At 38.5% G+C, this 27,959-nt stretch overlaps 1 protein-coding gene across 1 annotated transcript; it reads right to left on the reverse strand.

Moving 5' to 3' along the window:
• Positions 1–98: 98 nt before the first annotated feature.
• Positions 99–27,150, reverse strand: kcnn4 (potassium intermediate/small conductance calcium-activated channel, subfamily N, member 4). Its single transcript, XM_015038298.1, has 9 exons — positions 26,570–27,150; positions 17,836–17,931; positions 15,463–15,899; positions 12,712–12,850; positions 7,877–7,987; positions 5,107–5,228; positions 3,938–4,007; positions 1,343–1,509; positions 99–1,191 (listed from the first exon to the last, which is right to left on the reverse strand). The coding sequence occupies exons 1-9, from the start codon at positions 26,963–26,965 to the stop codon at positions 1,188–1,190; spliced, it is 1,542 nt and encodes a 513-aa protein (XP_014893784.1). The 5' UTR covers positions 26,966–27,150; the 3' UTR covers positions 99–1,187.
• Positions 27,151–27,959: the final 809 nt, after the last annotated feature.

Consider the following 27,959-nt stretch of genomic DNA (forward strand, 5'->3'; position numbering starts at 1 on the left):
GTTGATAATTGTTTTTGTTTTGTATAAGTAGAATTTTTTCAGGTCGTTACAATATTGGATAACTTGTCAAGTGAATTAGCAAATCATAACGATCTCTACTATGACTTCAAAAAAAAAAGTACAGTCTAGAAAATCTTTATTTAACATAGGATAAATCAGTCCAGACTTCATACATCTGTTTTATAGGTTTTGAAAGAGAAATTATTTAACTTTGTTCACATGACAAGAAAGCAGCGAAATAACAACGTATTGCTGGATTATAAGGAAACTTTTGTGCTTTGTTGTTTCAAAATGGTTAGAGACATAATAAGCCTCCCAACTCAATTTTTTTTTAGATAAAAGCTTTTAGGAAAAACATTTGAACAAATTGGGGAAGGAACAAGCTGACCTGGATTCATTATTTTGAAGTTCAACGGGAATAAACACGTTGCTTAGTTAACATTTGACCACTAGATGGAGCCATCGAGTTACTCAGGCAGTTCTAAGCCAAGCTTCTCATCAGACAATATTAGTATTCTATGTTCCTACTGATTTATGTCAAAAATAATAAATAAATATTTTCTCCCAAGTCTTGGTGATTAATCTTGCATTTTGTGTTCTGGAATGCATATGTTAGAGCAATGGCTCCGGATCACCGGTCCAAGGAAAAAATTATAAAACCGTAGCACATGTTAGAAATTATGTCAAAATTTAAGTGTTTGCAAACAGAAAGAACTGAAATAACCAGTAAACAACAAGAAAGAAAAAAGCAATTTGAGGTTTTCCTAAAACCTCGAGAGAATTATATAGAAATTACCACAAAAAAATAAAATAGAACTAAAAATATCTCAAATTCCACAGGAATAATGTAGTATTAATTATTCATAAAAAGTCTGTTTAGACAAACTTTGATGATATAATGTAATCTACAGTTCGTTTAGATCAGTTATTTGTGCACGGTCACAAATACATTTGCCACACAGCACAACAGACTTCCCAAAAATGACAGTCCCTCTTTCTGAAGATGTAATTCATCTGTAACTTTACAGAATGAGTCACAGAGCAACATGTGCAACGCCGAGCCAGTGGATGAGATGTTTGCTGAAGCAGTTCTCCAGCAGCTCTGGGCAGCCAGGATTTGAAGGCGCTGCAGACGGAAATGCTGCAGACACCGACATGTAGGGGAAAAAAAAGTGCTTGCAGCCATGTCACCTGCAAAAGGAGGAAATACGGTGAAAAAACCTTCTACCAAAGCTGGAACATTTCACTTCAGCTCAGCTACCACATCCTGCCGTCTGTGTGTTATCAGCAGATCTGTGCAGCAGTAGCATCATCACAAGCTGCTGCTGTAAGTGCTGTTTACCTGATCTCGGGGTTTCGGTGACGAAGGACCTCAAATAGCAGCTCTGAAGTCTGCTGGAAGCAGCGAGTCAGCTCGTCCAGCTTCTGCTCCATGAAGAGAATCCTCTGCTCCAGCTCTCGATAGGAGTTGTTCCAGTTGGCGCTGAGGTCACACATGATCATCTGCATCTGATGGAGACCAGTGTACAAAGCAAATGCACTTTTTTTTTTCAAATAAAACAAATAGAACAATACTGTAATATAAAACTTCAGTGCTTCACTCTCTCCACATTTTGTTATTCCAAAATGGAGTAAATTCAACCCCACCTAAAGAGAATGTAATTTCGTTTTTGCAATTAGATGTTTCTAAAACTTAATTCATTTGCTTCTAAAGGATTTTGAAGAGCATCCACACGTGTATTGATGAATGAGTCATGTAAGCAGCGGTCAAACTACTACAAACTCAGTGGGAAGACTAATGGCTTGAGAGTTGCAAACAGACCCAGTGACAAATGACCACTGCTGAAGAAGGTGGCTGTATACAGAGGACTGTATTTAAGCACGTTCATAGAAAGTTGAGTGGAGGGAAAATAAGTTGCACAAGCAACTATGACAACCTTTATGGAGATGCTAACTTTTTCTCCACCACAATCTAGCTGGTTTCATGTTTTAATGACCAAAAAGCAATCCACCAGTCCTGGTAGAGCATCCAGACAAAAGCCACTCCTTCGTAAACGGCACATAGCTGTCCAGCTGGAGTTTTTAAAAAGACGTGAAGGATTATCAGGCCACGAGACAAAACTTTCTGGTCTGATTAGAGGAAAATTTAACTCTTTGAGATGAACACCAGACTTTATTTTGTTTTTTGTTTTTTGTTTTCTTTTCAAATCTTGTCATTTGCAAGAACTAAACCTGAAGCATCAGGTACAAAAAGACAAGAGAATGTAAATGCTGCAAAAGTATTATGTAAATGTGTGATTTCTGAGCTTAGAATTTTAAATATATTAGAAAAAAATGTCACGTTGACCTAATAAAGTATGTGGAGTTTTAATGGGTGCGGGGGAGAAGGATGAATTTAATTAATTTTGGAAGAGAGTTGTAACATGAAAGGTGGAAACATTAACGCATCCCATCTCATTAAATTGGAATTTGATTAAAAAAACAAGTTGATTTATTTCAGTTTTAAAAGTTTTTAAAAGTGAATCTCATAATCTGTAGTTTACACAGCATGAGATAGTTTCTGTTTTTACTTCTGTTCATGTTGATCATTCTAGCTTAAAGTTAGATCCAAAACCTTAAATTGTATTTATTAGAATTGTTGATATTACAGAAATGTTTTAGCTAACTTGGCAATTGTCCAGCAGACAGTCACTGAGTCCTTCAGAAGGAAAGTAAGCTATGAAAGATCCCTGCTAAAGGAATTTGCTACTCGCAGAGAGCTTTATCCAAGCATGTCAATAAATAGTTCAGTGGAAGGAAGAAATTTACGTCAAAAGGGTGCAAAAACAGCAGAGATAACTGCAGCCTTAAAATAATTGTGCAGCAAAGTCCATTTAAGAGTTTGGGAGAAACAAAGAAGTGTTGCAATGCGGCTGGAGTGGTGACTGGCAGCCACCACACAGACGTATCCAAGACATGGACCGGAGTGCTTCATGCTTCCCCCTGCTGACAGGTTTTATGGAGATGCTAATTTTGTTTTCCAGCAGGACTTGGCACATGCCCACTCTACCAAAAGTACCGATAGCTGGTTAAATTACCACCATATCACAGTGCTTGACTGAAAAGCACCCACACAGACCACGAGGAAGAAACATCAGATTCAACAATGCTAATGAGCTGAGGTCCAGGTTGCTATGACAACCTGGACTTCCTTAACACCTCAGCTGAGCTTCAGACTGATCTCCTTCCTGCCAAGCTGCACTGATGCAGTAATTCATACAAAATGAGCCTCAACTAAATACTAGGTCCATTATATAATACAAAGTACATTCATACTTTTCAGAAAGCTGATATTTCTGTATTAAAAACCTTTTTTTTTTCTTTGATCTTACACAATATTCATTTCGGAAGCAGAATTTCAAGATCACAACACAAAAATATGCTTGCAATATATAACTTTGTGTGCAATGGGTCTGTGTCTAATGTTTTTTTTTTAAACTGAATTACTGAAACACCCTTTCAGTTAAATTTTAATTTAATGAGATCCACCTACTTACTTTTGCAATCAGGTTGTAATGTTTTCTTTCTGTGCCTTATTGTTGAGGTTGTTTTAGTATTTTCCTCTGGTTCTGTACTTTGAAGGAATGATGTTAAGCAGATTTCAGTGAGTAAAGAATACAGTGAACTGATTTCACTGAATATCTTCCAGAGAGCTAAACAGCCAGCTGCAGACTGAATTACAAGTTTCCATACTTGTGGGCTGTTTAACCCTCAGTTTATTTTCCATGTAACTCAATCAAATGCACTGTATAAAACTGTACATTAGTGTTTCTCTGTTTTACATAATTTTCCCAAAAAGCATCTGAACCCTGATTAGAATTAAAGAAAAGTAGATAAATGTGTTGTTTCTTATATCTTTGATGTGAAACAGTTACTGAATGTTCCAGCTGGCATTTACCTTTGGGAGGTCCACCATCTCACTGACATAGTCTCTCAGTTTTCTTTGTTTGAGGCGTAAATGTCGAAATCTGTAGAGGAATAATAATAATAACAATAAAAACCATGTTTGTTAGACATCAGTCATGTAGAGGTATTTGAAACATAAGCACCTTTGTATTTTATGATTCAATGTGCTGTACATAGAGACAGAAGTGGATCAAATTAGTCATTTCTATGGCACAAAGAAACTCTTTTGGATTCAAAGTCCTTATCTAAAGCCAATTATATCATGTTTTGGATCTAAAAGCTCCAGTTAGCGATCTACATTGCTCATCTAAAGACACAGCGTCCCAATTTTGGACAAATATACCAGTCCTGGCACAAGACGGTCCGGTTTGGGGAAAGAATATGCTGACGAGTATTCCACTAATCAGCGCGGAGAGGGTCATGCTGAGTTTGTTAAACAGCTGTAAAACATTGCCAGGGGCGGAAAACGGATAAATTTAGCTCCACAGATGGACGAAAGCAGAAGTACAAAGAAAACAGATTTATGGAAACCAATATTGCGATCGGTGCTTGGCGGCCGAGAACATAATGAGGTGATGGAGTCTCATTACAGTAGACAGTAATTCCCGAGGTGTGGAGGTTCCTCCCGCTCTCATACTTTCCACAGGGTGTTTATTTGTAATGGTTCAGCCCAGTTTGAAACAGGAAGCACAGGCCCTTCCATGCAGGCTAACGCAGAGCGCCCTCACACATGTATTCCTGTTGACAGAATAATGGAGCTCTTAATCACACTTCTGAACTTCCTGGCTTGTGCAATCCACTTGTTCTTGGAGTTCAGGGATTCCATATTTACAAGGAATACAAAACTTCGAAGTCGTCTCAACATAGCCACTTGTGTTCAGTGTATTATTGATTAGTGGATCTTTAGGGACGAATGTTTTACCGATGACAATTTTAATCGGTCACTTGCTAGCAGGAACTTTGACTTGGGCACAAAAGAAGAGTGTGTTCCTGTTCACACATGTCCCGCTAACACCAGACTTGCAAGTCAAACTCAATTAGCCATTGCAGTTGGGGACTGCAATGGCTAATGACACAAAGTTAATGGTCCATAAAGTACACACTGCAAGGCATACAAATGCCACCGTCCTGTAGCTCTTGCCCAGGTTTAAATACGCTCACACTCTGATGGCTTCCAGAAGACATCGCTGGTGTCGTCGATGCTCGTCCCGGCTGCCCTTCGCCGGGCTAGCACGGTGCAGCAGCCAGCATTCTCTCAGAACATTAGCGGCGGCATGCCGGATCTGTATTAGAACGCAGAGATAAAATGATAAGATCGTCAAGATAACGTCAGTCCATCTTTAACATGTTGCACAACACATTGAAACCACTTTAACTGTCCCACATTTTTAAGTGTCAATCACAAACCTCAATATATTCAGTGGGACCAACACAATGTAGTGCATAATTGTGAACAGTGAAGAAGGAAAGCGATACATAATTTTCCCATTTGTTTATAAACAAATGTGATTCAAAAAGTGTGTATATGTTCACTAGAAAGTGATTTTTTTCCCCCTCATCTCTTCGCAAAGTAGTTCAAGCAAAGTGAGACTGGACACAGAAGCAATTTTCAGATCCTACGAAACGTTTCAGACTGGATTTAGATGTGAGCTACTATAATTCATGAATATGATTTCATCCACACAAGAAAGTCTTCAGTCCCCGACAGTCAGTGCTCTGTATCCTTATGGTTTTAACACTCCTAAATTATATAATCAGTTCTTTAACAGTACCTTGCAGAAAATCACCACCTAATGAGGAAGAAAACTGTTTGACTCAGTTTTGTCAGAACAGGGACACACCTAGAAGTTGTAGGACAACAACACTTGAGGACTAAAACTTTGTCCCGAGTCTTTCGCAGCCTCAGGATAAATTACAGGACTGTCTTGTCGTTACCTTCATCCATTAACGTCAACAGATTCTGAGCTTTGGGTTTCTGCAGCTCCTTCAAAGCTACCATCTAGCTGCTCCTCTCCCTTATTTGTAGAGAATATGAAAACCATGAATAATTTTCCTTCTATTTCCCCACTAAGCACTACTTTGTTACAGTCTATGACATAAGATGTCAACACCATGTAGTTCTATTATGACTTTCACGAAACACTCTGTTGGCCAATACGCTAAGCAGTTTCCTCATATCTTTTAGAAAGGACATAAAAGCATCTAAGGCAGCTGATTAAATTCAGATAGTCTTTCCTGTTTCACACTTTCTCTCTTTGGTGAGCATTTCAGAACCATAACTTAAACTTCTTAATGTCACAAGACCCAACGGCCCGCATTCAGGTCTTGCAGCACTCTTCCCTGCGATTCTATTTGCGTCCAGCTTGTTTTCCGGCACAAATCGCTACAACTGCCCCGTTGTGATGTCACTCCGGCCCTGCTGCAGTGGTTATTAATATAGCCTGTCAGTGTCCGCATCCGGATGTCTTCCCTTGTTCCCTTTAGCGATAGCTCTGAAGGATGCATGCGCACGCACAGAGATGCACCTAGAGACAGGATGCAGCCACGAGAGGAGAGGAAATGGTTCTAGTCTCCAAACTGTGCCGCTACTGCATGTGGCGAGGAGAAATAGCTCTTCTTCGAAAGCCTAAGCAGATGCTAACACTATGATGTCATAAATCTGCATTTTCTTCAACTTGGGTTCTTAAATCAGTCCCTTTGAATTAAAATTCTGATTTCTAACCAAGCAACAATTTAAAGTACAGGCTTCCACTTTTCAAATTCCTCTGCAGGCCACGTTTAACAGAAACACCAGAGTAAGCTAAGTTTCCTGTCCGTCCTGCTCCGACCTGAACTGACTGAAGCTTCTTTCCTGTCAGAGATAAGATTATTTCCTCTGTTTGACGCCTTGAAAGAGCTCTAAAGAACTTGGCAGGCCTCATCTTCATCCCATACCCCCCCCCCGTCACACTATCCTGTTCTCATGTGTGTATCAATTAGGGAATAGAAAAGTTACGAAAGCAGAATCAGCAACAGAATGATGACGCATGCTTCCCGAAACTTTAATATATTAGTGTAAAATGATCCTAATGGGTGTAGGATCATTTTAGGGGTCTTGTACTGATTTTTCTTATATATCTGATTAGCTTTTAAAGAGTCAATACCTTTGGTCAAAATTATTTAAACACATTTTGTAGTTCAGAGCAGTTTTGTAGATTAAAAGTTGTTGGAGGATTTTCGTAAAATCTTTTGCGACTGAATCGACTCCTATCAAATGAACAGATGTGTTTGTGCTTTAGCTGAATCAGTCTTTTCTTGTTAAAAACATTGCCTTGTAAATAAAAAAGTTCAGGACAAACTTATCTGGATTTACAGTAGCATTAAAACACAATGTTCCCATGATGCTGACAACAACTAAAAAGACAGACACAATGTTCCTTTTAGTGCATTATCTCAAGTTTTGGATACATAAGTTTTGGGTAGGTTACATATCTTCTCCTCATCGGGAAGATAAAGGGATAAAGAAAACGGTACATTAAATGATGAACAGAAGAAGAAAAACAATAATTCTTGGTTTTAAGAAATGTGGAAAGGGGAACCGGCTGCTTTCATTAAATTAACTTTTAATAGTATGAATAGGGGTAAAATTCACATGAAATTAATTCGATCTATAAATTATGACTTACACATTTTCTTTCTTAATTATGTCTTAAACAATGCTTAAAAATGTAGTTTTTAAGGATCATTAAACATTTTGTTCTTAATAACCTAATAATAATTTACAGTGTCATTTCAATAAAAAGCAACCCTCTCGGCTTGCTATCCCTTCCCACTGCTGCAGTGGCACCGCTGGCTCTCAGCGTTTTGTTTTCTTTTTTTTTTGCTGCTGCTTTATTATACGCTCAGCGTTTGAGGTATTGAACACATTTGCTGAAGGAGAGTTAAAACCGACCCTTTTAGAAATCTGGATGTCCATCATGAAGAAGTGCACATGCTTCTCTCCTTTGTTCAGCGCCAGCTTCTCGGTAACGATGGCCACCAGCATAGCAGTGCAGGCAACACCCTGAAACCCAGAAACAAAAACATTTAGCGCTGGTTTCACTACAGAACCTCAGTTAATAATTTAAGTTTTGTCAGAACACCAAGCCATTAAAATGATGGTAACTTTACCATGTTAGTATTTGGGATGCTACCCTCAAAGGAAATGAGCTAGTCATTGAAGTTGATGTTGATCCTCGTATCTTACGAATAAATCATGTTACATTTATGAAAAGAGAAGTTCTGTAGGTAAACAGAAGACTCGATAATTATGTGGTTTCCTCTGAGAATAACTTGCTATTACAAGGGACAAGGGATCTGCAGTTTTCCAAAAATCCATTCACAAACACAAAACAGAACAGAGACATACAGCAATGCACTGAGCTCATGTCCACAGTAGTTAATAGGAGTTAACCAGTTTTTACCTGGTGTTCTGCTTTTTGGCTTGCAACAGAGAGAGAGAGAGAAAGAAGGACAGACAAAGAATGATCATAAGAAACGTTCAGGCAGACTTTTGAAAGATGTTTATTCTGTATTTCAGCAGCCACCAAACATCCATCATTACATCGTTTGCGAAACCCCGGAGGTAGAAGCTCTTTCATCGGATCCGTCTACACACAGCGACAGACTGTACACACAGTTGTCAACCCCTGGAAACAGCTGCAGTCCGATCTTATGCAGGAGTGCTGAGCAGAGTAGCTTCCAGCCATATTACAGGTGTGAGCATCACTACCTATAACTCCCAGGACTTTCCCGCTGGGAGTCGGAAAAAAATTTTTTTCTAACTGTGGCCACAGGTTTGCACACCCTCCTGCTGTAGCGGTGCCAAATGCAATAAACCTGGTAAAAATGGATATGGTGGAAAGTTTTCTCTTTTAGTGGAAACTTATAAAACAAGGCAGATGGAGAAATATGAGATACAGAGTGGTTGTTTTCCACTCTGTCACAAAGGTGTCTAAACACAACCAGAACCAGCACAGGGATTCCGATCTGGTTTGACTTGACTTCAGGGTGGCAGAGAAGTGTGTCGCTTTTTCAGAATCCGCCACACCTCATCGTCAGTGACTTAATGTTTGTCTTGCTGTACCGTCTTCTTGTTTTATTACACATATGTATTTAATCTTTAACTTTGTTCCTGACCTTTCTGAACACCTGCTGTCATAGGAACATTAGCTTTAGTTCTCTTTGTATAAAAGAAAAACAAACAAACAAAAAACACATTAATCCCACCCCTCTAACCTTTTCACGTTTTGTCAAGTTACAGCCACGGTCTTCAAAATTAGCTGGGATTTTATGTGATGTACAAGAGAATACAAAGCCTTGCCTGATTTGGAAGAAAATATATGAGTGATTTTGGGAATATTTCACAAATAAAAACCTGAAAAGTGTGGTGTGGACAGTCTGTCAGCCCCCTCTACTCTGCTACCCCAGATCCAGTGCAACTCCCTCTTTCAGAATCCAGGTGTGTGCAATGTGATTTGAATAAATCCAGCTGTTAATGGCTAAGAGGTTTGTTAGAGAACATCAGTGAACAAACATGTCGACGGAGACCAAAGAGCACAGCAGACAGGGAAGAGATAAAGTTGATCTAAACATATTTAGGCTATAAAACAACATCCAAACCACTGAGGGTCTCACAGAGCGCTGTTCAACCCGCCATCTGCTAACTGAAAAAGTGTGGCACAACCCAAACTTATGAAGCTATTCCCATGTAAACCAAATAGACAAGACAGCATACATCTCCTGTCAGCAACCCGAAGGTCCAGATTAATAACTCTGGAGGAGCTGCCATGTTCCTGTGGAAGGATCTGTTAACAGGACTACTGTTAGGAAACTTCATAAATCTGACCTTTGCAGGAAAATAGCAGGCATAAACCTTTTATTTTTAGAAAGCTAAAAGACATCCTATTCTAAGTTTGGCTGAAGCCATGTAAGGGACACCACAACAATCATGGAAGAAACTGCTCTGCTCAGGTAAAGTAAAACAAAAAACCTTCCAGTCTCCATATTAATCATTATGCATGGCACCAAACTAACACGTGACATCAGTCCGAACGCAAAATATTAACTACAAAACACGATAACCGAAAGATCATGATGTGGGGATGCTTAACTTTAATGAGGACAGGGAAGCTTGTCAGAGTTGCTGAAGGATGAATGAGGATAAATATGAAGCCATTCTGGAAGAAAACCCGGCATAGAAAGACTGCAAGCTTGGGGAAGAAGTCTGACAGTCTACTTACAGCCAGAACCACAGAGAAATGATTTACATCAAAATATATTCTTGTGTTAGAATGGTCCAGTCAAAGTCCAGGCCTAAATATAATGGCGAATATATAGCAGGATTTGGAAATATGATGTTAAACACATAAAACTGAGCTTGACTTCTACCACTAGATAAGCAAAGATTTTTGACAATAGAAGTAAATGGTGCTTCTAGAAAGTACTGACTCACCCAGCGAATCGTGTTTTTATGAGTAAAATGTTGAAAATCATAGATTATTTTGCTTTCACTTCAAAATCATACTTCTTTTGTTGTAAACTCCTATTAAGATATGTTCAATTTGTGGCTGTGACATGACAAAATGTGAAAATGTTTGAGAATAAGATCATATAGTATTAAACTATTGAGCTGCATTACTTTCTGGGACCCTTTAATTTGTTCCCTCAGATGAGAAAAAGACAGCTAACTGTAGACCATGTGTGGAGCAAAGCAACAATACTTCATATGTTTGGTGTCCTCCTCCACAGTGAGCTAACTTACAGCTGGGAAGCATGCTGCAGTAAATGCATTCATGGCAGAAGCCTTATGTATCCAAGAAAGCTGGTTTCCAAGCACAGAATAAATACACTGCCAAAAAAAAGACATTCAAAGACCAAATCCAAATGAAATAGGAAAAATCAGACAGAAAAAGGGGGGAAATGTTCTGTAACGGAGCAAGGAAGGAGTGAAACAAACCAGAGAAGAATAAATCTAAGAAACCTGGAACAAAGCTGAAAATATTTAGTTTGAGTCCCAGCAAAACAGATGAAAGGATCTATTGCAAAAACTGAACGAGGAGGTAAAACATACATATCTATATCGCAAAACTGTCACATTAATGATGCTAATTAAATTAACACATGTGCAAGTTGCAGTATGGCAGAGTTTTATACTCTAATGCCAGACAAAAGCTACAAGGTGAAAAGTGAAGAGGACATGCCGTTAAAACTTTTCAAAGAGGAAATTGCATTTCTAAAGCTGGTCAGCACAGCAGCCTGTACAATGCTAGGATACATCTGAATGATTGGTTTGGCCTTCCAGGCTGTTATTCAGGTTGTGTTGCAGATTCTTTGCAATACATTTAGCCTGAGTATAGCTGGATAAATGACATATCAAGAAAGCAATAAAGGAATCAGATTTTTTTTTTTTTTCATTTTAATCTATTAATTATTTGTGTCTTACACAACAAAACAATTCAGAGGAATAAGGTGGTTATACTACTTGGCACATTCGTCTGTCTTTTTTTTAGCGGCTAAAAAAAATTCCCTTCTGCTTTAGAAAATGATGTTACATTTTCTACCCTGGTGGAAAAAGGACATCCTGTATTGCTAATTAAAAGAGTCATTATTGGTGAAGAATGAATTCAACAAAACTGCATTAATGCCAAATAGGATTGTGGTGATTTTGTAAAAACAATGACTTGATACTGTGGACGGTTCTTTTACTGAGTAAAATCACTTCAAACGAAGGTTTTTCTTTATTTGTGAAAGTCTACTGCAGGCGTTCTCACCCTTGAGTTCCTCCACTTTTTTCCGTACCACTTAACTACTTCTGCATACCTGGTGCTATTCCAACCATCCAACTTTAATCCTGTTCTGCTCATTCACGACATCACTGCTATGTTTTTACATATTGATATCTACCATGGTTTATGTAATATTCAGCTTTTTGTTGTCACCTCGAGTCCCCTTGAAATGAATGGAAAATCCCATAATTTCAGAAAAATTCTGCAAAAAAAAACACTTGCACACTTTCACAGCTTAATACTTCCACATACTTTCATCTAGAAACACTATTACGCTCTAAAATGTAGTCATAGCCTTCAACTACTTCTGTTTATTTCAGCTTTTCATATTTTTTACAGATCTCATAAAAATCCCTCTTTACGTTTTTGCTCGCATTATGCTCAGCCTTCAGAGAAAAACGTGTTACTGCAGCTAAACTCTTTTTACAAATCCTACTTTCAACGAGCTTCTGACTCAACAAGCTCACATCTTTCGCAACTAAATGCATCGCTGACTAAATCGGATCAATCGACTTTTTTCCCTAACATTTTAAAATAAAATTAAAATGTTAGGAAATGAGTATAAAATTACCAAAATGTCACTGGTTAGATTAACCAGTGTGGACGTATAGTGTTTTTCTTTTTTTTTCAATGGGCTCATGCGAAAGCAAAGGAAGTTGAAGGAAGATGGCTGGAGAAGAGCAGCATGACCAACTGAATCAGCACATTGATAACTATCAGGCTAATTATCGGCGCAAATCAGAAGCTAGAAGTGGTTTTATTTTTAATAAACAGAGAAGTGAAACAGATAAGACATCGCCATGCCTCAAGCTCGTCAAGTCAAGCATCACTTTAGCTCTTCTGGAACAAATACAACAACCAGTGGACGAGAACCACAGTACTGCAGTTTTGTTTCAATCATTTTAAGCCTCCTGTATTTATCATACGGCACATTATCTCAAGAAGAAATTAATCTATTTACCATGACACCGGTAAAGAGACACACCCCTTTGCCACAGCTGGTCTTGGGTGCAACGTCTCCGTAGCCCACAGTGAGGAAGGTGATGGCGATGAGCCACAAGGCAGTGTCCATTTGGCCTGTCGTCAGCGACTCGGACCGCCTGCAAATGAGAGAATGCAGAGATGAGACGGAGGGCTCACCTTTCTATCATCATTTTTGATTATAATCGCCAATCATATTTTCACAGTTGTTTTCTTTTTTATGTCACGTATCTGTAAATTCCTAAAAAAAAAAAAAAATCCTTCCATCACAAGGAAATGTATAATTTTGGATGTAATAAAAATAAAAACTATCAACTGAGTTTTGCACATCAAGAATTTATGCATGTAGACTTCTGTGAATTTGTCAGCTGATCAATTTCTCTGATAAAATAAAAAAGAGAAAAAAAAAACAAGTTTAAGACCTTCAGAAGAGATGCACTTTTTTTTTTTAAAGTAACGCAAAAAACTATAAACTATAAACTATTCAGTCAATCTCGAACCAAATGAAAATACAGACCTGATGAATATTTACAGAATGCTCAGTAATGCTATATGATAATATAATCCTGTTTATTGTCTCCGTTTGAGTTGGACTCACATTAAGGAACATTGGCATGAATGAAATTAATCGGAAAATAACAGAATCGATCGGAATCCATCACTTTCTGTGTGTGTGTTCATGTTAGAGCAAACAGAATCCTGTATGTTGAATAAAGGCAGGTTTCACTAATCAAACTCTCTTATCAGTGAAGGAAGGGAACGACTACCATCATAAACTAGTAAGACATTGTAAAGAACAAGTGAACATACCTTAAGAATTATGAAAAATGCTAAGTATAATGGCGACAGAGAGAAAAAGAAAGTTACTGTCCATACAGTTATAGGTAAGAAAAAACTAAGTACACCTCTGTTTCTACCACAGGATTAACTGATCATCAGCAATTGGGACTATCTGTATAAAAGCATCTTTTCTGTCTTTTTTTTTTTGTTTGGGTTGGTATCAGCCTAGGTAGAGGTTGTATGGCAATTTCCAAACAATCTGAAGACACATGACAAATTTGAAAAGAGGGAAGAGGAAAAAAATTCCTGCGTTGTCATGTGCTTGGAAATGTTCAAGTCCACATAAATTTGAAGGAAAAGTACACATGACACTGTGTTTGTCTCCTGTAAGTGGCAGGTAGCAGCAAGTGTGGGGAACATTTGGCAAAGCGGTTCATTATGAAACGATTTAGAGGTCAAAGCATCTATTATTTTCAGCTCTAATGTTACTTTTGACAAGTAAAACAAGTATTGGTTTGGGTAAGACCTCTCATTAAGCTTTAAATATACAAATGACCTCACACCATGACAGCCAGAGGATTACTTAGGCTTTTTAACTCACACAGAAAAGAATATTCTTAGAAGAACAGAAAACAATGACATTGCTAATTGTAATGAATAAGGAACTGAAGTTCACTGCATTGGCTCAATTATGTGACCAAAGATGATACCATTTTCTATAAACTACTGCTATAGCAAACTGTGCTTAATTCGAATTTAATTTGTCTTTCAAATGAAGTCAAATCTAAAAATCAAGTCCAATCTGTGATCCCATACAGGCAAATACAGAACATTATGAACTGTTCCACATATTAATTTTAACTCAAAGTACCACAAAGCAGAAATCTAGAAACAAATTATATTAGTTAAACAATTGAATTATTTCAAATATTTAACTCTAGACCTAACAGCTTTGAATTTTGGGAGAATTTTTCATTAAACTTCATAGGAGAGTGTCTCTTTTTCAGACACAGTATTTGCTTCAGATTAGATACTTTAGAACAATCTTAAAGTACTCAGCTGGACTCGAGCCGGGTCGGTTCATCTCCAGCCAAATATCAGCAACGCATTTCCCCTCAGATGCAACCCTAAAGCTCTGTGCATCAAGCAGCCATGCAGCAGGAATCCTGAAATACTGAGTTGTTGCAAGTCAGTATATGACATGGAAATCTGCAAGTGCTCCAATTTCCAGCAGTGAAAAAGAATTTGACAGCTTAACTTTGGTAATGGACTGGAGATGAGGAATTAGTTTAGTAACACTTTAAACTTGTTTTACATCTCATGAAATTATGCCCAAATGTGTGAGTAATGTAACAAGAAATAATCTTCCTTTGCTCTTATTATGTGCTGTACAAAGTGGTGCCATTTTTATTTATAAAGGTTTTTTTAAAAGCATGCATCACTTTCCTTCGATGTGACATTTATGGACTGCATTGTCTTGGTCTGTCACATAAATCCAAATAAAATGCATAAAGGAATATTTGTAATGTAAGTTCAACAAATCCAACAAAAATAATGTTGCCCCCTTTCAATAATAGATATTTATATTTTGCTAGTATCAAAGATTTTGGAGGCGATCTCAGTTCGCCACAACCCTTCGTAGTTTGGCCTTATCATAGCAGAATCTATGGTGTGTGGTTTTGCAGGCTTGAGGTTAGATTTGCATGATTTCAGAACTCAATAAAGACGAGATCATTTGCATGTTGAAACATTAGTGTTGGAAGAGGCAGTTCTTTCTTTTGATCAATGAAAAATAACCACAAGTTTGGTAAAGGCATATAAGACTAAGAATAAACCTGAATAAAATTTACCATTACGTTTTATTTTCTGTTACAAAACACAGCCATGCTTTTGTTCTTTTTCACAAATCTACTCACACACACACACACACACACACACTCATCTCTCTTACCTCTCGCACAGCGTCAGCATCCACGACGCGGTGAGCCAGAAAAGCAGGATAAACACCAGCAGCGTTCGTGCCGGGTGTTTGTTCATCAGTACCTTGAGAACAAAGCGAAAGGTGAAGTTGATGTTGTTGAGCGAGCCTATGCTCCTGTAGGAGGCGCTCAGGAGCACTTTGCTGTGCAGCAGGATGGCTCTGTGGACCAGGTAGAGGCGCAGGAACATGAGCATGGACAGCAGCAGCTCCATGTCCAGCAGGGCCTTATCGTGGTGACTGGAGATGCAGAGAGGAGCGGCGGAGGAGGAGTTGGCGTAGAGGTTCACCTCCCAGTACGAGCCAACTGGATGGATGACACAAACCAACAGCTCCAGGGTGATGACAAGAACCCTGTGGCTTGTTATAGCTATTCTCCAGTCCACCTCCTTGTGATCAATGATGAACAGCTAGAAGGAGGAGCAGACAGAGAAAGAAACTGGTGAAAATCTCATACATTCACAGCACTTCAGATTTTCGCTCATATTTGATCTTAGTGAGAATCTCTATCTACTGGTGATCCTGCAAGCAGCCATGTAGTCAGTCATTTAAGGGAAATGAGTGTTTTTAGTGTTTCTGAAACACTATAATGAACTTACTGATCTGTGTGTGTAATATAATGTGACATTATAGAATGCTGCTACAATAACTAACATGCAAATTATTGGTTTGCATTTTTAGAAGAAATTTAAGGCCCTATAAAGAAAAAAGAAAGTCACTTGGAAATTAATAAAAATGTTTTGCTTTTGCAGAACATGCAAAAGTCTGCAGCATAACATGCAAAGTCTAAAATATTTTGTCATCTCTTATTTTACTTTCAGGCAGGATCTCTTATAATCTTTTACAGCGGTCATGATCCAAAGTTCCTCACTTTCTGAAGGTCTTTTATAATATTTTTTTTTTAGATTTTAGCAGCCTCCTAATACATTTAATTTCAGTCCCTAATTATATTTAAAATACTTTGTTTTTCTGTCAAATTATGATTCATTCAGTTTTAAAAAAAGACTTCTGATTCAAGTCTTTTGTCTCTTTATAAAAAAAAAAAAAAAAAACTTTTCCAAATGGACTTTAGGGGCTTCAGGAAAAAGAATGCAACTAACTAACTAACTAACTAACTAACTAACTAACTAACTAACTAACTAACTAACTAACTAAACAGACAAAAATCAGAGTAACAAAGTAACAAAATACAGTAAAAAAGGTATCAGCAAAGCAAAGAAACAAAACGAACTACAGCAGCAAACAAGAAAAAATTAACTATAAAAAACAAAGGAAGGAAAAATCAACCATAAAAGAAGCAAAAATAACTTCAAATGAGGGGTAATTTAAAACTTTTAACCAATACTGTATTTTTAAACAGTATCTTGCCTGTTTTGCAGTAGAACCCGTAGCAAAGGAATCCGATGTGCTGCCGTAATTTTATCTATAAAGTGGAAAAAAGTTGTTCGTTCAGGGATCAGACTTCCATCTGAGTTTTATGTTTAATATAAGAAGAGAAACACACAATCATAACGTGTTTATGACAGAGGGGGGAAGACGTCACAGCTGTGCTATGATTGTGGGTTTTTCTTCATCTTAATTCAACTTTTGCTTTCGCTTAACCACAGTCCTGCTGTGGTTCTTTGCTTTTTTACTGTGACTAATGAGGTTTGTTTAATTTTTATTCTCCTCTGTTATAAGATTACATCCAGCCTCCTACTTCATATCTGATTCCAGTTCTCTCCCTTTCCTTCGTCTTTATTTTATTTTGCTTTGTGTTGCGTTTCATGATTTTCCTCTTTAAATTATTGCCTCACCTTCACTGACGCCTAAATTTCTGGATTTGTCGTCAGTAACGTCTCTAAAACGGTTTGTTCTACTGGCAACCTTCCCTCCCTTATCTCCTCCTCACACTTTGCCTCGTGTTTATCAGGCAGATGCAAGCAAGAATACGAACCCAGCCGGCTGCTAACGCAGCTTTTGCCTTTAAAAGTTCTCCACTGAACAAGCATGCTGCAACTGCTTAAGGACAAAGACTAAAATGTTTTCTCAGTTTAACCTCAGTCAAATCCCTTTTTGTACACTGACTAAACAAACTGCGACAGCAAGCCATGTGGACTGGAACGACATCACAGCCGGGTCGCAATGCTCCTCCGTGTGGGGTTGTGTTCCCATCCAGACTCTTTTTACTCATACGGCAGAGGAAGTGCAGCTAAACACTGTTGAGGCTATCACCAGTGGACCAGAAGCTCCTTAAAAACAATTGTCATGAGGGATCTCAAACAAAACAAGCTAATTTGGAACAAACATTAAAAAAGTGAACATTCATTGCAAAGCAACCAGCGAGAGGAAACGAGGGGAACTCACCCTGATGTCCTTATAATGGAAGGCTATGATGAGGATTAGGAGACACCCAGTGGACAGGCTTATGGAGCAGTTGATTACCAAGGACACTTTTGATCCCTGCAAAGACAACACAACAGAACAAGATTAAGCAAAGAAAGAGGAGAAGACATTTAGTTTATTTCCCTTAATGTTTTTGTTACGCAGTTATTAGTGCCGTGTATTATCCCATTAACAAACACAGGCTGATAACAAAAGCAGATTTCCACTGCAGTTAAAATAAGTGGCAATCTAGCTTTGAGTTTATTAAGGTTGGTGACATCGCAAGAGGCTCCGACTGTGGAAAGAGGTTTTCATGTTTTGAGATAGATTCTGAGGAATTCGGCCTTATGCGTTTGAGTCCATTGATGGCCAAGTTGTTGTTGGTCCAGTGGCTATAAATAGTATTGCAAGGCATTGTTTAGAACAAAGTATTTGTTATATTGCATTGATATATTCCAGGTGTGAAGGGTTCGCTCCGGATGGAGGAACACGTCAGAGCCAAAGAGTCTGGATGAGACGCATTTGATGCTGCTGTGGATGACGGCTGTCATTATCAGATCACTTGTCTGAATATTTCCATCTGATTGGTTCCTGTGCATATTTGTTGCTGCTAAAATGAGTGAATTCTCCATGCAGCACCTTGAATAGTTAACTGGTGATCTTCCAGCCACTTTTGTCCAAATAACTTCTCTCTGACAGCCAGAAACTTGGTACTTTTTTCTTATGTTTCTCTTGATGTTAATTGGAATGATGGCCGTCATTTATTCTGCACTGGGCTCGTTATACTTTGTACTTTTGCCTGAAAATAACTTGGCAAAAGTAGCGCGTAATAAAGCATTGTAGAGACATTGAACACATCGAGCAGGCGACTTGGTTTTTGTAACAACCGAATGAAATCGGACCATTCCAGTCTGCCTTGGTCCTTTTTACAAACCCACTTCCATTTGTTTTACTGTTGTCAATGTTCTTAAAATTCATACAGATTCCTCATGTATAACTCCACTATTTTGCTGCTGAATACAAGTAAACGCTATTGAAGAAGGAATTTAGCATGCAAATAATTAGAATAAAAACGGAAAATGCAACTGGACTAGCTCAAAAGAGCTCTGATGTCAACAGAGGTATGTGAACTTTGAAAGTTGGGATTGTACGCTGAAAAAGATTTCCACTTTGCAACAAAATAGCAAAAGAAATTATTCATATTTTACTTCCTCTTTGTTCTAATTTTCTAAATTACCATTGAATTCTTGATATAAATCATAAGAGCTTTATGTGCTTAAGCACCTTTATCATGTCTAAAGCCTCAAACCTCCAAAACCCAGAGCGATTGTTCTAATTTCCCTGGGTTTTTTTTTTTTGCTTTTATTTTTACTGTTAACTGGGCGTGTTAGCGTCTTTAAAAAGCAGCCAAAACCGTATAGGTCAAGTTGACCTTCCAGTTTGTGATTTTATCACTTTCCCTCTGATGTGCATGGAAAAAGAGGGAAAGGCAGGTCATACATATCAACAGCTTTATATATTGCATTTCGAAGGCTGAGGTTGCCTGTGATGGAGGCTGATTAAAATTTTCTTTTTTTTTTTTTAAAGACAGACAGAAAACATGACCTAACATATGGTTACTGTTAAGCTGTTTGGTGCTTCAACTGTTTGCACATGTCTGGAAAATTGTACGATTTGTAATAAAAGCCTGCGTGTCCCGGTGGCAGTACGTTGCAGTGTGTATCTAAAGATATCACATACTTAGAAATTAACGTGTCAGTTGACCCAAACGGCCCATTAGCATTGTTGAAAACAATATGCAGAAAGGAGGAAATTATTAACTTCTTTCATCTGACAGTCTGGAGTTACTGTTTGCCAAAAGGGAATGTGGACAAACAGAAGGAAAAAGTTCTTAGAGTGCAGAAAGGACAGCTTTCCAGCAAAGAAGCGTAAACCTGAAGCATCCCTGCAAACGGGATAAATCTAATATCAGAAAGTAAGACAATCGTTCCACGTGTCAAGAAACCAAAACAATTCAGCTTCATTTAACAGTATCGACGATAAATTGACATTAATCGTCCCCAGTAGAATCTGTAGACAAAATATGGTTTTCTTATCCACATCAGTGTTTTCTTCGGTAGATAAAACATTGACTTGAAGAAAATATTGAAAAACTGAATAAAATATCCAGTAGAAGGACCAGAAGCTTCTGCGTTCCTCAGCGGCAATCAGCTTTGCCACTGGGCCAGACGAGATGCCAATCAAAATGTTCGGATGTTTAAAACTCTGGAGCTACTTTTGTTTTTCAATCCGTCAAATTTAAACATCAAAAGCTTCCAGACCAAATGTCGAAATAGCATCACACTAACATCAGATTACTGTCTCCTGTTTTCCTGCAGTTTAGTTTACAATTAGTGAAATGATGTCCAACTCGGTCCTTTAACTCCGTCAGCTTTTTATCTTTACGTGGTGTTAATAAGTTTTGCTCTGAAAGCTGTGCTCAGCTCCTGCTTTTAATTATTTAAACCGATCAGCACTGATTGTAGAGCCATATTCCTGAACAGAGCTGGTGATATTAATAGAGCTGCTGAAATAAATGGTATTATTTCTGGCGATAAATTTTCTCCACGCACTGCAAACCTTGACAAAAACACTGAACAAAACACTGGGGAGAATTAAGCAATGAATAAATGAATTGTTGATAATGACTTAATGACGTGGCTGTGTCTTGGCTCTCAAGTGGTGGAAAAGCAAACCGGTTCTTTTACAGAACTGGCTCCAGCATCAGTCATAGTTAAAAACTGGAACATCTCCGGTGGAAAAGTTCTAATTGTTAATAAATAGTTTCGAATGAATTAAATCAATTAAAATGCCTCACAGTGGATATATTCATGTGCCTTTGGAAACTTAACTCTGAAGACATAAAATGCTGCAAAAACATTGTGTTTTCAAAACATTCTCTTTAAAAAAAAAGAAAGTGTTCAATTTGGCTACTTCCTAGGTAACGCCTTGCTAAACTCCACCTCTGCCTGTACAATGCAAGAATTGATCTGTGCTATGGATCATTGCTCTGCATTACTGGTGTTTCCGCTCGTATTATCTACCTGTAGTATCTGAAAGCTTCACAAAAGAACAAGTTGAGCTGATCGTTCTTCTGTTTCTGCTCAGAGAACGCAACAGGAGCCATTATGGTCGTCGTCTTTCCAAGTGAAGCTTGAGCAGAGATTTACAATAATTGTTTCTAATGAAAATAGGAATAAATGATTGTATAATGAACTGAACTGCTAAAACCAGCATGCTTGTAATGGAATACTTTCCACAGCAGGAAGCTGACAGCTGGAGGCACAGATGCACACGCTAAGGTCAGTTCGCGAGCCGAAGGAGGAGCCGAGCGGGGATTCGCCGCGCTGCTTCATGACAGCAGGTTAAACGGCACCTTTACCCGTGAGTCATGCATCCCAAAGCAGAGGATGAAACTTCGGTGGAAGATTTAAACAGGATGTGGTTTGTGCTTAAAAAGAAAATTGCAAACTTTCAAACTCTGTGAAGCCCGAGAGTGTTGGTGGTAGTGTGTGACGTCCGTTGGCAAGGTATGTTGTTTTCCACAGTTTCCGCAGTAGCATCCACGTCGTGTCTGCGTCTCATCGAGAACTAATTAGGAGATTTCACAAAAGCTCAACATTTCACTGAGTGCCGTTACAGAGACAACAGCAGCAAACACTTTGCTGAGTTTCTCTACATGTTTTCTTTTAGAAAAAAAATGTGTTTTAATGACTAGAGCAAATTTGGGTTAACCGTGAAAGGCATTAAGACAAACCACTGTAAGCAGGAGTGACCACCAATCACGTGACTTAAAAAATAAAATAAAATCAAACCACTAAAAGCAGAACAAACAAGTGTAAGCAGTGATATCTGAAGTATCAGCTCCCAAAACTGACTGTGATTTTCTGGATATTTTTTAAGATTAATTATCATGCACATTATTTTAGATTTTTATAATTCATGTTCAAGAGAGTTCTTAACCATCAACATAGTCATGCAAAGACGCAAGCAAAGAAGAAAACTCTTCAAACTTTTTTCTGTCCTACACCTACACCTAATTCAAAACTCAAACATAGCTTAGTGCTGCAGACGTCTACAGTAAACACTGTAGGAGTTAACCCTTAACAGAAGTCTAACACTGTTCAGAGCTTCAGGCATATGCTTTGTTTTTATGAACACAAATGAGCGCTGCAGCTCATTTGAATAAATTCTGCACTTTGCTTTGAGATGCAGTTCAGCAAAATCTCCCTGACGGCTGTCCACATGTGGGACGGGTCTGACTCACGGCCCTGTTCTGGTTGTTCTGTGCCACTAAAGAACAGACTCATCTGTAATAAGGGGGACACAAAGTTACACAATGGTCTAGGATTCGCTAATTTTGCAAAAATGTTTTCACACTGAATGACATTATGGTTCTAAAAACCGTGGGTGTATTACAAAATAGTCAACATTTGACCTACATTTTCTAAGTATGTACACCATAATTAAAAAGCTCCCACATCTTGCAAAAAGAAAAAAATATATATGTTTCTAAAAATAAATAAAACTTTTACATTAAAAATGATTTAATAAACTTTGCAATGAACGGCGTCCCAGAGAACCTTGTTTTTGCATCACAGGCTGTAAAGCAGCTGCTTCATGCAATATGGAAGAAAAGGTGTCGGCAGATACGAAGACACTTTGGATGACATCTTGATGAATTCTCCTGTTGAATATCGAACAGCATAAAATTCTCCCCATCACTGAGATGATGTTCTTGGTACTGTGTGAATTTACAGTTTAGCTGTGCGTATCGTGGTACCTTTGTCAGACCTAATGTGGCCCCACACATTCATGATTCAGCACAGGTTGCGTCTGCATACCTTTAATTACAGTGTTTTTGAAAAATTGCGGTTCCGTCACCTTGAACTTTTTGTGTTTTCTCACATCACAGCCACAACCTTTGCGATCGACAAGCACACTGTAGTGTACAACTTGGAAGTGATACATGGCTATGTGATGTTAGCCCGAAATACAATTTTGCTAAATGCTTTGAAAAGTATGCTATTTAGCAAATAGAAGTAATCTTTAGGTAGTAATTGCTACAGGAGGGGGTTCTATAGGGAAGCTAAATAAATATGCATGCCACAAATTGCATTAAAGCTTGTGGGTGTAATGTGAAAAATATGTGAGAAGGTTCAAGTGGTACATGGATTATCCTGCAAAGCGTTGTAAACAGTGTGTCATGTCTGCCTCAGACATTGCTGCAGCTGTCGCACGTTTTCAACATCAGAAGCGGCTGATTTTGGTTTCCGCCTTAATTTTCATTTTCTTCAGGACCGTAAGTCGACACGTCTGGAATCACAAGCGTCTGAGTCAAAATGATCCACTTTCCCCCTGAAACGTGTCAGGTCTGCTCGGCCAGTCAGTTGCAGTGGAGTTTAAAACCCTAAAAAGGCTTTTCAAAGGAAACCAGAAGAAAAGATGACACAAGGTCACAAACAGGAGCACGCGCTCATTGTGAGACGCACAGCCAAAGTCGGGATGGAGAGAGACTGTTCAGACTGGTCATGCAAACACCATAATTATAAACTAAATGATGTGGAAAGATAGCCTGGAGTGCTGTTAACAATCTTGCTGCAGGGGAAGAGGTAAAATGTGGAAAAATGTGACTTAAATAGACCTGTTTTCATGCAAAACCATGTAAAAGTATGCTCAAATATAACTTTGAGGGCTGCTGATATCTTTGAAAAAACAGTCCCAAAGTCTGCTGCGGCAGACCTAGAAATGAGGTTGTATGCTTTATAGAAAATAAGACTAAGACACTGCAAATCCGCTGCATTGTGAAGTAGTTGCTGCTGACAAAGAGCCATGACAATCAAGCTCTCAGTCATGACTTGGATATCATATAATGTATTTAGATGGAGGGTAACAATGGTTATATAAGCCATTCAAATCAGTTGTGCCGAGTCTCCAAAATAATACATTTTAACTGTGCAACAGAGCACTTTTCCAGTGCATCAACATTTCCATGGCACCGCGGTTTTACGACTGTTTTCAGAAATGATTGGATAACACCTGTTCTCTGTTCATTTTGAACTGGAAAAGAAAAAAAGCCAGATTTTTTTATCTTTTTTTTTTTGCCAGTCACGTCTCCGGCTCCAAACTCCCCCAACGAATGCATCAGGTGCGTACGAGGGGTCCCCACCTCCTCCGAGTCGCTCAAAGACGTGTGGCTGATGTTTGCTGGAAACGTGGGGCCCTTCGACACTGTAATCAATCACCGCCGCTTCGCGGGACGAAGGGGGTCGGATGCTCTGCGGCTCGCATGAGAACTTTTTTCCACATGTTGAGTTGGCATGTTGCTGCTAAGAAGGTGGAGGGTGGAGGACGGGAGGGAGAGGGGGGGGGGTTAATAATTGGTTGATTGTGTGGCCTGGCATTGTTATCCAATGAGATCTGCATGTTAATGTCAGGCTGAGCTACCAAAGTGGAGATCTGGAAACAGACTCGGTAATCAGTGGGTCAGACGGGGTCAAAGCCCAGGTGCAGAGTCTGCTGCCGAGCTGCATGGGGTTTATGTTGCCTGCTGATCAGGAAACTCCTTATGACAGCAGGAGCAAAAAAAAAGTTAAAGTGGATTTTCAGGAGTGTTTTTTTTTTTCTTCTTTTCATAGAATATAATCTTTGAAACTGAAACTTGTCAAAAACAAAAATCAAAGTCTCTCGACTCGAAACAGACCAAGTCAGAAAGCTTTTCCTCTCTGAAAGTTACAGAGAGAAAACTCTAATCCTGTTCTCAAGATTTTTAACGCTGTTTTTGTCTGTGATTACTGTTTTTGGTCCAGTTCACATGAAACTTTGGCATATGACAAAATACAGAGAAAATTATGTTTGAACCTATAAGTTTTTGGCTGATTAATCATATGGTAAAGTCAAATATATGTCCTACAATCTGAAACTCATTTTGTCTAAAAGTTGCCAGTATGATGGATTTTATTGACGGTCCTCCATTCTGTTGCTGTCAATGTATCACAACTTTTAATCGTCTGTAGCGGAAAACTTTGGGAATATTGAACACTATACCTGATATTTGCTTTCTGTTTCGCTTCATTGTCCTCTGTACCTCATCTCATTCTGCCCTCTGTCTGCTACCTCTTACCATCTAACTTTCCTGTTTTTTTTTTGGGGGGGGGGTTTACCATCTTTGCACTTTATTCCTACAACTGACATTGTCTGACCAGGATAATATCTTATTATTTAGTAATTAGGGAAAGCAAGACTGAAATAAATACTTTCACAATCAAACAACACGTCTGTTTCGGTTAGGGGACGACAATTATCACATTTTCTATTTTGAATGTGAAAAATATACTGTGAAAAGAATAAAACTAAATGACAATGTTACCAAACCACTAAAACTTCTGCTTTTACTGTTAGTCCATGGTTTACTGAGAGCATCATATTGTGTTGACATGTCAAAATAGGCTTAAAAACAACTATTCAGCAGCGCAGTTAAAATACTGATTGCAACAAATCGTCAGACGTCCAAACGCCATAAATCCTCTGATGGCTCCACCTCATACAAAATTATTTACCAACAGCAGAAAACCTATGAATAATGGTGATAAATTAAACAATGTATCATTGCTATTGGATGTTGTTATGTGCAAAACGTTCAATTCTAAGAGCAACTAACAGTACCTATACTGTTAATTTAATCATTAATTTCTTTCAATTCTCAGCTACTTTATATTTTATGTTTTAATTCCCATATAAATTACGGTACAAATGAAAAGGAACCAATATAATTTCACTGAACTATGAAACTTGACAAAGTCTAATCTATTCTAATGGAGTAGCCAGATAGGGTGATTTAGTTTTTGTCTTTTAGAACAGTATTTGTTTTCTGCATGTGGTTTGATAGGCTTATTTCCAAAACCAACAAGCTTCCTAATAACTATTGTCATTACTTTTTATTGTGACCGCAATAAACACAACTAATTATTTGTGACACATTTTTAATACCATATTGGCCATCCCGTTTTAATGCAATATTATATTAACCCTCTAATTACAATAAAGTCAGGGCAGAATATATATATATATATATATATATATATATATATATATATACTTTTATATTATTTTTTATTTTATTTATTTATTTATTTATTTTTTACTTTTTAAACAGTTTTGATTGTATTTCAAGTCAAAAACAATGTAATACTGAACACAATAGTGAAAGTGGAGCATTTACCCATTGCACGTTGTTTGTTTTTGCTTTTCTGTTTTCTTGACGTGAGAGTCAAAATATATCCACATTTACAATACTCAGATCTTAAGAAGCTGAATATTTGAACTGCATAAGTCATTCAGATTCTATAATGTTATGTTTTTCTCCCTGAATCGGCGTACTTCCTCTGGATTTCAGAGACCAAATGTCTGTTTGATGTCGCCTAAAGAATAACGTGACACTTTCAAGCAAATGTAGCATCATTAGCTTTCCAATATGTTCAAGGCAGGGTGGACATTCCTTTATTTTGTCCTAATATACATGAGTTCAACCTACCGAGTAAAGTAAAAGTCAGGGCAAAAAGAATGGAAGAAATGTCAGAACCAAACTAGGAAAATAAGCAAATCATTAGAAATGAGAGATTTTGTCATAAATTAGTTTGACTAAATCTGATAGTAGTGGACTGTGTGTGCAACCTACCGGTTCGTAAACATAGGGGCATATTTCGGCGTGGATTATCATCAGCAAGATCCCCACCAAAGCGGTGCCCAAAGCCAGCGTGCAGAGGCGTTTCTTGTCCTCTATCAGAAACTTTCTGTCTATCAGCCTGCACAGGTCGTCTCCCTCCATGTGAGTTACCCGCTTCCCCAGGGCAGACAGCGGCACTGAAACTTCTGGGGAGTCCGCGCAGTTTCGATTGATCAGCTCGTCGCAGCTGACGCAGTCCATCTTGCTTGACAGGCTGCGGTTCGTCAGCTCCATCTCCAGGGCGCACACCAGACCTCGGCCGTCCCCTCCTCGGCTTTCAGCTGGAGCTGCTCCCACCTCCGCCTGGGCGCTCCCCGCTGCTCCGTCCTCCCGAGTAGGGGAAGGCATAGCCCGGTGGGAGAGCTGCGCATGGGACCTTCTCCTGTTTGTTGCTCGCTGGAGTTACGGAGTCACAGAAACGCCTGGTCTCCTCTGTGATGCTGAAGGCACCCGGCGACGCGCGGTTACGCTCACTGATGCCATCTGAGCACAGTTCGCGGCTGCGCGCACTTATTTGCTTATTATTCAAAGACCGTGCGTCAGCACGTGCTGGTGCGCTCGAGGGTGTAAGCTTCATGCGTGATGTATTCTGTAGGTTTCCTACGCCCCTTTACACTAAAACCCAAAAAAGGCAGCAAACTTTTTTTTTTTTTTTTTATTACAACCAACTGCAACGTGTTTTATTTTGACTAATGGACATAAAACATAGTGATTTTTAAGTGGAAGGAAAATGTTTTTGGAGATAAAACTTTTCAAGGGGTGTTTATTTGTTTTTAGTCCAGTTTATATTACAGGAAACACACCAGACAGCTGGGAATAAAATCGGAACAACTTTAAAGTTAAGAGACTAAATATTATCCCAGCCACTATAAATGTGGCTATCTGGAGTGTAGAACAACTGCAAAAAAAATAATAAAGCCATTGTCGTCCACCCACCATTTAGACAAACAGAACATCAGTTTGAGAAGCTCCAGAGACCCACAGCTCAGGTAGGAGCTTTGGCCTTCATGCGAAAAGCTAAGTGTCAGGGAAAGGTCATATTCAATACACCATCTACGTGTTAAAACAGGGTGGTGAAAGTGTGATGCTGCAGGCAGGTGAAAAATAGATTTGATTAGGGGTTGAAATATATTTAAGGCAGCCATAAAAACCCAATAGAAAATAATCTGGCGTGCAAAGCAAAACTGTATTTTGCTTGTTCTCTAATGGAAACAGAATACAGTTTCAAAGTGCAGATTGCCAATTACTTCAACTTCCATTATTTACTTGTAGAATAATCCAGAAATATATCAATTTATCTATTGATGTAGTCAATTATTTATTCATAGCACAAATTTTGGAG

Source organism: Poecilia latipinna, unplaced genomic scaffold (genome assembly GCF_001443285.1).
Source record: "Poecilia latipinna isolate Pla-1442-1.1 unplaced genomic scaffold, P_latipinna-1.0 Scaffold437, whole genome shotgun sequence".
In the NCBI taxonomy this organism is placed as follows: Eukaryota; Metazoa; Chordata; class Actinopteri; order Cyprinodontiformes; family Poeciliidae; genus Poecilia; species Poecilia latipinna.